Here is a 13,139-nt window from a genome sequence, read left to right as displayed (position 1 = left end):
GTTTATTTTAAATACAAATGGGAGTTGGGTGCCACCAACTCCTCTGCCTGGTAGCTGAGGCCTGAGGAGAGGCATGGCTGATCTGCACAATCACAGGAAGAGTCCAAGGACTTCTGCCTTTGAATAAGCGTGGGAATATCCGAGAGTAGTCAGGAAACTCTGCTTTGTGGCATCCCACAGGGAGGGAATGGGTCATGTTTCCACTAATCTGGATGAGATGGAAATGAAGACAAGTCAAAACTGATGACTGAAGTAGTGCAATGTGATACATTTCCTAAAATAGTTTTCTATCATATCTTTAGCTTTTTTTTTTTTTTTTCCTCTTTCTCATGCTGCTTGGGTTTGTTTCTGTAACACTGCATGCTGTATACTTGATTTTTCTTGAGATTTCAACGTGACAGGAAAATCAGCACTCAAATGAGTTAAGCTGCTGCAAGCGGAGCACTTTAGTGACAACACAGATTGGGTTCAGCCAGGTTTTCATGCTGTCCTTCATAAGGCACCTGCTTATATGAGCATCTTTGTACTGTTGCTTACTTGTGTAAGACTAGTTTTCTCAGAGGAGTTGCACTGTAAGCTACCACCCCTTATGCTGACATAACCAAACTGAACTTACTAGAAAAGCAGGATGGGGCAGGAGAGAGCAGGAATCTTTCTCGGACCTCAGCAGTCATTCTCACCAGTCCACACCAAATCATCTCTGTCTTAAATGGGCAGAACAGTTAGGAGCAAGAAGCCTGTTGCTGAAACTGCATAAAGACAAAGGAATGAGAACATAAAATTGCAAAAATGAAATTCTCCCTTGAACTTATGTAATGGGCTTCTTACATACCACACATGCTGTGCTGTTAACTCTCTGGAGGCTGTACTTTTCTTTATTTCTTGTTGCCTTGTAACATACATTAGACAGAAAATGTTTGAGGGTATGTGAAAATCAGGTTCACAGGATAATTCAGGTTGGATGGGTGCTCAAGAGCTGTTCTTGGCTGACCTTGTATTCAAATCAGGGTCAGATAAAGGATCAGACCAGGTTACTCTTGGCTGTATCCAACTGGGTTTTGAAAACCTCCGTGCAGGGAGTCTGCATAACCTCCTGGGGTAGTTTGTTCCACTGCTTCTCTCTTGTAAGAGCATTGTCCTGAGTTTGAGGCTAGGGTGGGTCACTTTAGTTCACATATGTTAAGTTCTGCAGCTGCTAACTTCCTAAACAGAAAATTTGCTCAAAAGTTTTAATATTTTTCTCTGTGCTTTTTATCGTTTTGTTCAGGAAACTACTCCAGACCACCGACATACAGCGGTGTGCCCAACACAAGTTACAGTGGCCCAGGACCCGGCATGGGTATCAATGCCAACAGTCAGATGCATGGACAGGGGCCAAGCCAGCCTTGTGGTTCCATGCCCCTGGGACGGATGCCATCAGCTGGGATGCAGAGCAGACCATTTCCTGGAAACATGAGCAGTATGACCCCCAATTCTCCTGGCATGTCTCAACAGGGAGGCCCTGGGATGGGCCCACCCATGCCAACTGTGAACCGTAAGGCACAGGAGGCGGCTGCTGCAGTGATGCAGGCTGCTGCGAACTCAGCTCAGAGCAGGTATGCATTCAGGTGAAAGGAGTTTAAATAAGTAGGAATGTTTTCGTTGTCATTTCTGAAGTAACAGCGCTGTAGAGGTGTGTGAATGTGCATTTATACATGTTCTAGCTATGCCCTTATCTCTGGGAGGAGATGGTGTGTCCAAAGAATACTGTTTCTTAATTATCTCCTTTTCTTAAGGAGAAAATATGCTGTTGCCTGTTTGAATTATCCTCTCAAAAAGCAGTTGCAACAATGGTGATGATGGCCACTTCTGGTTTGGTTCTTGGCATTACAGCTTTAGGACAACCCACATGATTGCAACAACATTCGACAAGCCCTCTGCAACTTCAAACGTTTTTGGGTTTTTATATTTTTTTTATCTCTTGTAAAGAGAGGGCCAACATGTCCTCAGCAGCTTATACCCCTGCCAGAGAGTAAGGAAGCCTGTGAAGCTGCCATCAGCACTTGTATCTACTGCCCACGTTTTGAGCAACAGTGCTGATGGCAGTTCTCTTCTGCAGGATGTTCTTGCTCCCAGGCAGGCCTGCAGAGGGGGAGAGGAGGGCAGGCTGAGGGGAGCAGCTGGAGGGGAGAGGCAGAGGGAGACATAAAGCAGTCTGTAGTTATCTGGAGTTGATTCCTGCCACTTGTGCAGAGAACCTGCAAACAAGCTGCAGAGGTTGGAGCCATCGTCTGTCTTCTTGTGTCCCCTCTGGGCAGCACAGCTACATATTGTCATTAGTATATAGGTTTTGGTAAAAGGCACTTTGCTGTCCATGTCATTCTTAAAATGACTGAATATTTGCAATTAATTTTTTTTTTGGGGTGAAATTTTTCAGATTAAGTAACATCCACATTTCCCTAGACTCAAATAACTCCTGTCATATTTATTACCTTTTTCTGTTGCAAGAAGGTCCATAATGTTTTGAGAATTACACAAATCTAGTTGCACTCTTCAGGTGAACATGTTCATATGTGTATGTATTGCTCACTGCACTTACGCATATGCATACACAGATGCACTACATTCGTCCAGATATTATCATTCAAGACCAGTGTTTGTGGACACTTGAGTTGCTCTTATTCCAATACACAATGTTAAACAAGAAATAGAAAGCCAGTGTGTCCCTGTGTTTGTTACCTTCTTGTGTTGAGAGCTTGAAAGGCAGGTGGCTACTAATGATAAGCAGCAGCAAACTTTAAAACAATAACAGTTAATTTAGTGTGCTTCATGTTCTTGCTCAGTAAAATAGAAACAGGCTCCCTTAAAGCAGACCATATTCCAGGAGATATCTGTGAACCAGCAGTCCCTTTCTTCTGTTCGTTGTTTTAACAGACCTGTCTAGTAGGATTTGTGGAAGTCTGCTTCTGTCTGTCTGGTTTAGGCTATAAGCTGATAGGTCAGGCACGAAGGAATAAATAGGCCATCACTGCAGCTGCAGGAACAGGATTTCTCTATAATCATAGAATGAAAGGAAAAGCTCATGTTTGTTGGTCTTGACAGCAAGAAAAGACTTTGTGTTAAGTGGAAAGCATTTGGTTGTGATTCAGCTTGCACGTTTTGCATAGTGTGTGATGTTTGATCAAAAACTAGGTTAAATGATTACCACTTCTATCTCACATTTTCCTCCCAAGTAAATTTTGTAGAACTGCTTTCTCTTTCTAGTTTTGACTGGACAAAACTGCCCCATTTTGGAGCATTCCTATCACATACTGCCCATTCCAGTGATCCGGCACCTATGGAAGAGCTGAGCAGTCACTGACTCTCTATCACAAATACTGGCAAAAGGGTAATTTATAAACTGCAAATGGGAAGGAACTTGTCACACCACTCTTGTGCCAGGGGGTTGCAAGCACACTGTTTTCCTCTTTGATCTCAAGTCAACTGTAGGGGAGAAAGCATAATGGCTTTTGGCTATTCCTGCAAGTCCTCGAGACTCGAGACTCGCATGTGGAAGGAAGGTGTTTCACAATGACTTGGATTTGTGATACAGATCAAATCCAGAGAGGTTCTGCTTCGGGCCACCACACATTAGGTCATCTTATCCAGTCTGGGGCTGGCAGACACAGCATGTTTTCTTAACAGCACCCAACCTATGGCAACACTCAGGCTCCCTCAGCCCTCCAGCCTGACCAGTATGGGTAGGCAGCAGTGTAAACTGGACTTACTGTGGGACCTTGGCATTTTTTGAAAATGTTTGTGAACATCCCATCTGGCTGCTGAAGGAATATAAAAATCACATAAAAGATACAGAAATGCTTGTATTGTAGAGGGGATTTTAGGTTTTTTTTGTTTTCTTTTTATTAATGCTACTGTGACTGTACAATGAAAAGCTGCATGTCACTCACTCAACACACCTGCATGGCTTTTGGCATAGCTCCATTTCCTTGTGCCTAAAACGGACATGAAGAACCTCATCACTGAGAAGGAATGAAATGTATCCTTCCCTGACCCAGGCACCATTTTTCTCTCTTCATTTTTGGTGTTCTTGTCTGCAGCGGTGCGTGCAGCCACGTTTTCTGGACTTGGTGGTATTGTCACTACTGTCTAGGCAGAGAACTGCAACCCCCAGAGTATGATCCTTTTCGGAGAGATGAGGTACTGCAAGAGTGATTATAGGGTTTCTTAATGGGATTTGCAAGGAAGTTTTAGTACACTGTAGCTGAGTGTGCATATATTTGAAAAATTAGTCTCTAGAAGAATTCTTAGGAGCACTAAGTATCCCTTGCAAAACATTTGCCTAAAGTGCAACTACCGTTTTCTCACCAGAGTCCTCCACACTGATTTCTGTAACCACATCACAAGTTACAGAACTGGGTGAAAGTATCTATGTTGGCTACCAGCTTGTTGCTCCCTCACAAACAAGTCCATCTTCACCTGAGATTTAACTCTTACAGACTTCCCTGCCATTCTCTTATTCCAGTTGTTGCCTCTGTAGGAAATCTTTAATACCCAAATTATTGCTTCTGTCATGGCAGTTAACAAGTTTTAATTACCAGTTTTCTGTAGCTGCTAATTTGGTTTTTCCCTTAATAACATTGTTCATATATGTGTACAGAGAAGGCAGAAAGAAAACTTAGTGAAATGGGAGAACTCTCCCACCACACTACCTAACTGGGAAGACATCCACTTATGTATGCCAACATGCATGAACAGTGCTCAGCCTTTTTCTTTGAATCTGTTGAGTTTATAAGATTCAGCTGTGGAGCTCAGAAGGTGTTGGATTTTTATTACTATGAAACACCCTCCTCTGTGTAGAATTAAGAATAAAATCAAATAGTTGTGTCATAGTCATGGTTACACAGCAGTGTTTCTTTTCAAGTTGGTTGTGATCCACTTCAAGGTCAACTTGTTGACTCAGAAGCCAAGTATCAATAGGGGAGAGAAATTTATCTTCAGCTGTTAATCCACAGGATCTGTCCTTTCCCAGCTCAGGAGTCTCATTTAGTCATAGAATGCTGGTTTGCCTCTGCCTTGCCAAGCCACACTAAGCAGCCGCATAAAAAGAATTTAAATGGCATGCATCAGAAAAAAAAAAATTCTTCCACTGGGGCACAAAATCAATGCTCATTAAGCAGGGCAGGATGATCAGGATCTGAGTGTCAGCCAGTTACACCTAGGTATCATCCTCAGAGCAGACCACCACCCTTTTCATTAGAAAATATTAAAATCATATAAATGAAAGTGGTGGCTGTGGAAGATAATAGGTTTACACCATTTGAATTAGCCTTTGACCTCATCTTGAGGTCTGCTTTATGTTAAGCTTTGGTTAATTTATACAGATACATAATACGTTCCCTGTAACCTAAAATCTTAGGATGTGCTGGTCTGTCTTGTGCATGCATGCCAGGGTTTCCCAAATGATAACTGCCATGTCAGGCTAGAGAACAGAAAGGTGTTTTTAAGATCTCTTCATTGAATCTCTTCATTGTTTCAGGCTACCCAGGGTGTTCATGCTTGCCCTGAGTAAAAGTTCGCAGCAGGCAATGTTAAATAAATCTCTAGTACCTTGAGTAGTAATTCACTTTATTTTCAGAAGGAGAGTGTGAAGAAACTACAAAACAGTGTTTTACTTTTTATATTTGTCTTGTCTTGATCTCAGCATAACCATTGACTAGTGAGGACTGTATGTTGAAGACCTAATATATCCATGGAAGAAAGTTGGCATTGACTGAAACCCCAAGGGCTGGTTCTGCTGCAGGAGACTAGAACCCAGAGGAGACCTTAAAGCTCCAGGTGGCTCCAAAAGATGTTTTATCACACTGTGATTCTTAGAACAGCACATATATTTATAGTGACAGATAAATGTTCCTGTGTGTACAAAAACTGCATCACAATAAGCCTTCAGTAAAAACAGTTTTAAGAAATGAGATACTGTTTGTATCTCATTCTTACTGTTTGTAAGCAATGAGATCCCTGTTGATGTGAAAGGCAGCAAATTTAGCCAGTATCTTCTAGTACCAGCCAGTGTTGAGCTCCTCAGTTTGTAGATGCCCAGCTTGAACCTTTCAGGATTGTGTGCACTGTCTGTGAGCTTTTGCTTTCTACAGCAAGTTCTCAGTTTAAAACTGATTATCAGTTTGGCACTCAAAGTCAACAGACATCTTTAGAGCTAGATGCTTTTCACCATCACTTTCAGCATCTCAGATGCTAGCAGTGAGTGTCATTCTGAGCATGTCTTCTTAGCAGTTGAAAGTGTGACTGTAGTATATGGAAAGGTAAAAACAGTTGTAAAATGGCTGACTTGGATGCTTTTAGTAGTGTGGCCTTAGAAAATGTAATTCAGTGCTAGCTGGCTGTAAAATGTGCATCCAACTGGATGCTAAAATGAGCCTTTTGCTGGTGCAACTACAGTTATCAATACCTGAACTAATTACAACAAAATGAGTTTTGATATGCCTGCCTGAGGAGCAGTCCTATCTTTGAAGGCAGCCCCTTTGACCTCAATGTACCTTAATATGATTCTCAGGATTGCATGTTGCAATTTTGTAAATTAAAGCAATTTTTTTTAATAGATTGCGTGAATTTAGAATTAAATGCCATTGATTTTAGAGGAGATGATTCAGACCTAGTAGTTTATTAAACTGAGGAATTTGGAACCAATTTTGCTATTTGCAGCCACTGATCATTTTAAATCCTGGCCATTGGGTTGCTAAATTGAGGTGGATATTTACATTACCTTCTGCTGATCCCCCTGCCACCTGAGAAGTGGTGTTCGGACTCTACAATCATGTATGATGTTGCATTGTTTTGACATACTTCTAGGCATTCTAGAATATGGTTCTGGTTCTAAATTGCTTAGCAACTGGTTGGATACCACAGCCTCATTGTAGTGTGGTGAGAAGAATTTATAGTACATTTTTGATCAGTCATAAAACTGATCAAACAAAGCTGCACTGATACCAGAGAATTTCTGTTGTACAGAGAAACACAGTTAGTGTAAATTAGTTTTAAAAGTGCATTTTAGATGTCTTCTTCTTAGTCTGTGTGTGTGTATACATGCACTTGCACACATACAGGCACACTAACCTTCCATCAGCACTTCTCTCCTGCTGTGTATGTATAATTCATAATCCTATGTTGCTGGTGCCAGCAAAGCACTTTTTCCATATTATTTTCTCCAACAGCAGGGTAATGCAGCACTGCTGATGGACTAGAAGGTACTGGTGAGGAAATATAGTAATGGACATGATGCATTAAAATGTCAAAAGGAAAAAGAAGGAGGCGGAAATGGGGAATAAATTTTTTAAAAAGAATAATAATATAAATAAAACCCAGAACTGTTTTAGGTGTTTTACATCCTAGTGCCTGTCAGTTTTGTGCAGTATTTTCCAGTCTGGTCTTTTTGATCTTGAAACTTGGATTTAAAATTCTAATTGTGATTTTGAAAGCTGCAGTTTTGTAGCAGGAAGTCTTGAAGCACTCCAGTAAAACTTACCATCTTTAATCCCTGGAGAGAGTGTATATTTTCCATTGTTTTCCCTTTTCCCCTTAAGCTTGGAGGTGCTGTTCTTCTCTGCTGGGAAGTTCGGTGGAGTGCATGAAGGTTAAGTACTCATTCAAGTTTCTTTGCTTATTCAAACCAGGCTACTTCTAGATGAAAGGCTGCCAGCTGTGAAATCCCCAAAGTAAACTAGGCTAAGATAGGACTGGTAGCCATAATTGGAGCCAGTGCCTGCGTTATCTGTTGCCTTTGAAATAAGCCACTGGCAAGAAAGGCTCTTTCTGCCGGGTCTTTTATTTAGCATTCAGTCACACGGAAGGAGTTGCTCCTGTTCAAATTCAGGCCATTCACAGTTCTACAGGCTCAATCTGTCTGGTCATTTCCCCTCTGCTCTGCTCCTCCAAACAATCACAGATTTCCTTTAGAGATCTTGATGGGTCACCCTGAAATGAGCCCCACTTTGCTTTCGATTAGTGCTGTTCTAATATCCTGGTGGTACTTTCAGTCCGTGAAACTAAATTTGGCTTCCAAAATAAAGTCCGTGTGTAGTTTCAGCAGGGTGAAGTGGTTTTGCTTCTTGGCTTAACTGGCTGTATTGTCTCTGTGAACCCCAAATACTCCCGTGCTGGCTCCACCTGAGGCTGGAGGAAATGCAGTAATAGCTGAAATATCTTCTCCCCATGCTAGGCTTCTGCGTGATATGAGGGGTTAAAAGTCCAAATACTAATGCTTACTGTAACTGTAATTTCTAAGGAAGCTATTAACCAGCATTGGCATATTTCTCTTCTAAAGGACCCATGCTTCTTCCCTCTTCATGAGAAATAGTCATTTGTATCAAGCTGATTTTTTTATTATTTCTTTTTTTCCTTGCCTTATGTTTTGCTTTATAAAGCAGAATCGTGTATGGGTTTTTTCTATAATGTATTAGGAGGGAGGAAGTTCAGCTCAGCTTATATGTATTTATTATTGTAAGGGGAGAGCTAGAAATCTTCTGTGATTATTTTATTTAAATGGAGATGCATTTTATAGATCAGCTCAAAATTGCTGATAAAATTGTGTAAGGATTGGAAGAAACTTTACATGCTGAGCGAACCAAAGCCATTTCTTGCGGGAGACCAAGAGAAATACATTTTTATCTGGAATTTTGTTTTGCTAAAAGGTAAATCCATCATTTTGGAGCCCTGGTTGTCACCATGCTGCAGAACTCTTGCAGGCAACCAGTGATTTTGGGAGGCATTTTTTTCTTCTTTGGACTCATCAATCAAGTCGACTGCTGTATGCTGTTCATGCCATTAGAGATTAACCACAGACCTCAAGAGTCCTACTCTTTTCCTCCTTCAGAGAGTAACCATTCTTAAATTGTGAAAGAAGGAGTCTGTTGGGAAGGAAGCGTGATTTTTAGTCATGAATGAGAATTTTCACTTACCTCAGAGACACTTATAATTCGATTATTATTTTGTCAAGGTTATTTTTTGCTTGATTTGGTTGTTTAGGAGATTCATTGCCCTCTGTAGAAAGACTAATTATTTTGAAACAAAATTGCAGTGTAGGACTTGGTGTAGCTTATTAACATTCTGCCTCTGGGTTGGATGTTACATAGAAATTCTGTACCTTAAAATATGATCTTTAGGACATTAAGAATGTAGTGCTTCATTAATTGATGTTGCATAAAGTTAAAGAATAAGGGAGGACCTTAGATTGAGTACTCTTTCTTGGGTGACACAAACTATTTCAGATGAGGAAACGGTTTTCACAGTCTGTCAGAAGATCTACTAGCTTAAATCACAGAAGTGGTTAGAGAAAAAAAAAGCCAAAACAAAGTAGAATAGCCATCTGTTTAATGGGACTCATGAAGAAAGCTAATTCTGTGACTGTGCTGTGTGCTTTGGCACATTACACTGTGCAAGTACAATACTGTGATAGAAGAGCCTGAGATTTTTGTGACAGGAAGGGAGGGACATAAAAAATGGTAGGAAGGTTTCAGGTTTTCAAGGTGGTTTAAGGTTTTAGGTTCTTTTACAAGGGTGGTATTTGAGAGAAAAATAAACTTTTTTTTTTTTTTTTTTTAACAATGCTGCCTGGGGAAATATGAATGGGAAGAGCCCTTCAGTTTGTTGATGAGTCCAGATGGGAGCACCAATTCTAGCTGGACATATAAGTAGTTTTGTAAGAATCATATTAAATAATAACCTGGCAGCAGGAGATTCTGTTAATGATGGCTGGCAATCTTACTAACATGTTAAATACCTGTTGCAGTGGCCACAGTAGGTTTCAGGCATCTGAAACAAAGATGAAGAAAAGAGGCAGCTGAAATCATACTGGCATGTGCACTACATTGCTCTTGTGAAACTGTCCAGTGTGCCAAAGAGCTGAGACTGATGGTAACAGTGCTGGTAGTAATCAATAAACATATAACTGCTCCAGGCCATTGGGCAAAGGTAGGTGAGTAAAAACGTGTCTGCTGGAAAATCTCTCTGGAGAACTTCCTCACCATGCTGATGCACATGCACAGTTGCATTCAGCATGCTGCTGTCAGCCAGATGACATTTTATTATGAAAAAATACATTGAAGAGCTGGCATGAAATGATCAGGTTTTTATTAGATTTTCGGTTGGTTGCTAGCACAGTGCATTCCAAGGTGCTCAAAAGCAGTGTGGGGATGTGGCTGAACATGGTAAGAAGGTAGTGGGAGACAGCATCCCCAGGTGGAAGATGAGGGAGCTCAGGGGTTAAACCTCTCCCAAGACAGTGTCCCACCAGAGGAAACTGAGTTATGGAAACGTAACTCATAAGCTTTTTAGCACCACACCTTGGTGACCTTCTGGCTGTTCAAGTGCTGGGAACAGACTTACCACTTTCAAGTAATGTTTCTGGGAGAGAGTTCATAGGGCCTTCCGACTTTTTAATACAGCTATTTATAAACATGCACAAAAATAGAAGGTGCATAGTGAGAGTCATATGAGTCATTCCCATTTTGACATCAAGTCACACAAGGCTAAATCACCCTTCTTGACATTCTGGTTTAGATTGACAGCATCATGCCATACAGGGCAAATTTCTTTTTTTCCCTATAAACCCAGTTCATGCATGCTCCTGCTTGCTGGACAGATTAAAGCAGCTGTCTTTTGTGCATCACACGCTCCACTTGGGCTAAGAAATGTATCTCCTCAGTGCTCAGACATCATGTGTGAGGTAGACAGTTGTGCAAGCAGCTGCTGTTAGAGCTGCTGTACAAATCCATATGTGGGGAAGGTAGACAGAGGTCACCAAGAGCAGAGCTGTGATGGATTTCCAAGCCATTTGACTTGGCCCACTTTTCAGTTGTTCTGTGTTTTTTGTCACACAGCATTATAATTGTATTTATCCAGTACAGGTTACATGGAGTACCAAGAGCTTAGTTTGTTCTTACGCGAATAAATTCAGATATGGACGTATTGCTGTACTTGTAAGAATGCTGTGCAATAAAGGCATTTCAGGGGTTCTCTGTGGGTTTGAAGACTGGTAAACAAATGCTGTGATCACCATGAAATTCAGACCAAAACTACTTTAATTAACACAAAGGGAATTTTATAAAAAGAAAATCAAATGGCTGCAACTTAAACAAACAAACAAAACCCTACAGTATTTCACTATCACGAAATGCTTTTCAGTCACACACCCTTCTGTCATTAGGATCAAATGAAGTTAGGGATTTATTTTCTTTTCGACAGGCTTGTCCTGTGTTTTCCTCACTGTATTCAATTACTTTATTATTCTTCTGACCATATTTTAGACCATTATTAATCTTGGATCTCTTCCTCAGTTTTTATTATCTGTAAAATGGGGTAGAGAGATTTATTCTGATCCCAGTATGCATTCAGCTGTGCAAATTTGGGTAGTTGTGTTCTTATTAGCATTATTACTTGTGAATTACACGTGCCTCTTATGTTGCTCTTCCAGAGTTCGACATGGTGTGACACTCCTGTTCTGTTGGGCTTTAAATGACTACCAAGTAGGTAGCCCATTGGGCAGATGTTTTCACTGGAAAAATGGTTAATGTCTTGACAACAACTTGTAAAGTAACAATAGGTTTTTGTAACTTTTTCTGAGTAGCTCAGCATTGAATCAGTGTGGTAGGAGCAACTAATTTTTAAGTTCCTCCCCCTCCTCGATTGGTTTTTAGTAAAATTCAGCCAATGCAGATGATGCTAAAGGCACAAGTAGTTGCATAAATCAGAAGAAAGATAACATATTTAGAAAGACTATTTCTGTTACTCTTTTTAAAAGTATCTTGCACAACAATATTTGGATCAGCCAAATTAAGAAATTTGGCTGTGTACTGACTGCAGTGGATTACAAGGCGATTTGCACTATCACATAATTACAATGTTAAAATTATCTCCCCATTTTAGCATTACCATTTAGGCCTTGTTGTTGAGAAGAACAGTTTTCTGTTAGTTCTGTGTACCTCCTGTCAGCAGACATGTACAAACACACACCCCTCAGTACAAATCCAGATGCTTTTTCATTTATGTTTCCCAGTGCTTTGTCAGTGTCAGTGTATTTCAGAATTTAGGCCTCCCATTTTCACACAAGTAGACATGCACAAGTGTAAAATTTTCTCTTTCTTTCTAGCCTGAAAAATGGCAAACTGTCTTGTGGCAGACCTAATACCTGTCAAAGCAGCAAGTTTCATGGTTGCTTTTCTGAAACTTTGTTATTACAACTGGTGAGCTTCCCCACTGAACAGAGTAGGACATGTAAATCCAGGTTAGCATACTTACAGTAGCAGCTAACAAGAAAAAGATACTTTGCTTTCAGTTATAATGATGTTAAATTATTTTTTTTTATTCACATGGGAGCTGCCTTCAATGCCATTTTATAGCTGCTCAAAACAATATTCAGGCTTCGTTTGTCTTGGCCTTTTCTAAGAGTACTGTGAACCTCCAGGCAGAACAAAATAAGCAATATTGGGGTTTATTTTCCCTTGCTCTCTTCTCCCTTCTTCAGTTCTCCCATATCCGCTAACAATAGAAATGGTTTCACTTCTCCAAGGAAGCCCATAATGTAGCAAGAAGGAAAATCCCTAACAAAAGAGCATATGTATCTGCCTGCACATGTTTATGTGTAAATTCTCCAGGGAGAAAGCATTCACAGGTCTCACTCCTGAATTACTCTCATTATAATAACCCATTTGGTGTCAAAGTGTGACAGATTATAAGCGCTTAAGGCTAGTCCCAGCTCAAGACAGATTTAAATAAAGTACTTCTGGTTATTGTGCAGGTCAGTGTGTTTAAATAACAACCCCCCAAATCATACTTTGACATTTAAAAGAGAGAGGAAATATTGTCATGCTGCAGACCTGGCACAGATAAGCACAGGGCAATTTGGTCAGTACACTGTGATTTGTGAGTGCAGCCTAACGCAGTCATTTTCACAGTTTGTAATCAAGTAGCCACCTTAGCAGTGTGTCAGCATTAAAAGAAAAAATGTTCCTTTTAAAATGTTTACACAAATTACTCCCCTGAGGTGCTGCAGTGCATTCGCTGCAAAACTGATGTAGGTTAAAGATCTGGAGCAGAAATGGCAAACTTGGGGGCCTTTTTTGTTTTACCTGCCAACTGCTCAGGTGGCCAGG

General features: G+C 40.6%; 1 protein-coding gene across 3 annotated transcripts in view; it reads left to right on the top strand.

The window, feature by feature from the left end:
- ARID1B (AT-rich interaction domain 1B) overlaps positions 1 to 13,139 on the top strand; it is a 325,304-nt gene that overhangs the window by 264,048 nt on the left and 48,117 nt on the right. For all 3 annotated transcript variants that reach the window (XM_053972619.1, XM_053972618.1, XM_053972621.1), the window contains exon 8: positions 1,268 to 1,595. In XM_053972619.1, the coding sequence (XP_053828594.1) occupies positions 1,268 to 1,595 (328 nt within the window). The remainder of the gene's footprint in view (positions 1 to 1,267; positions 1,596 to 13,139) is intronic.

This window comes from Vidua macroura, chromosome 3 (assembly GCF_024509145.1).
Source record: "Vidua macroura isolate BioBank_ID:100142 chromosome 3, ASM2450914v1, whole genome shotgun sequence".
NCBI classification, from domain to species: domain Eukaryota; kingdom Metazoa; phylum Chordata; class Aves; order Passeriformes; family Viduidae; genus Vidua; species Vidua macroura.
The sequence above is the reverse complement of the archived record's forward strand: the minus strand, read 5'-3'. Positions and strand labels throughout refer to the sequence as shown.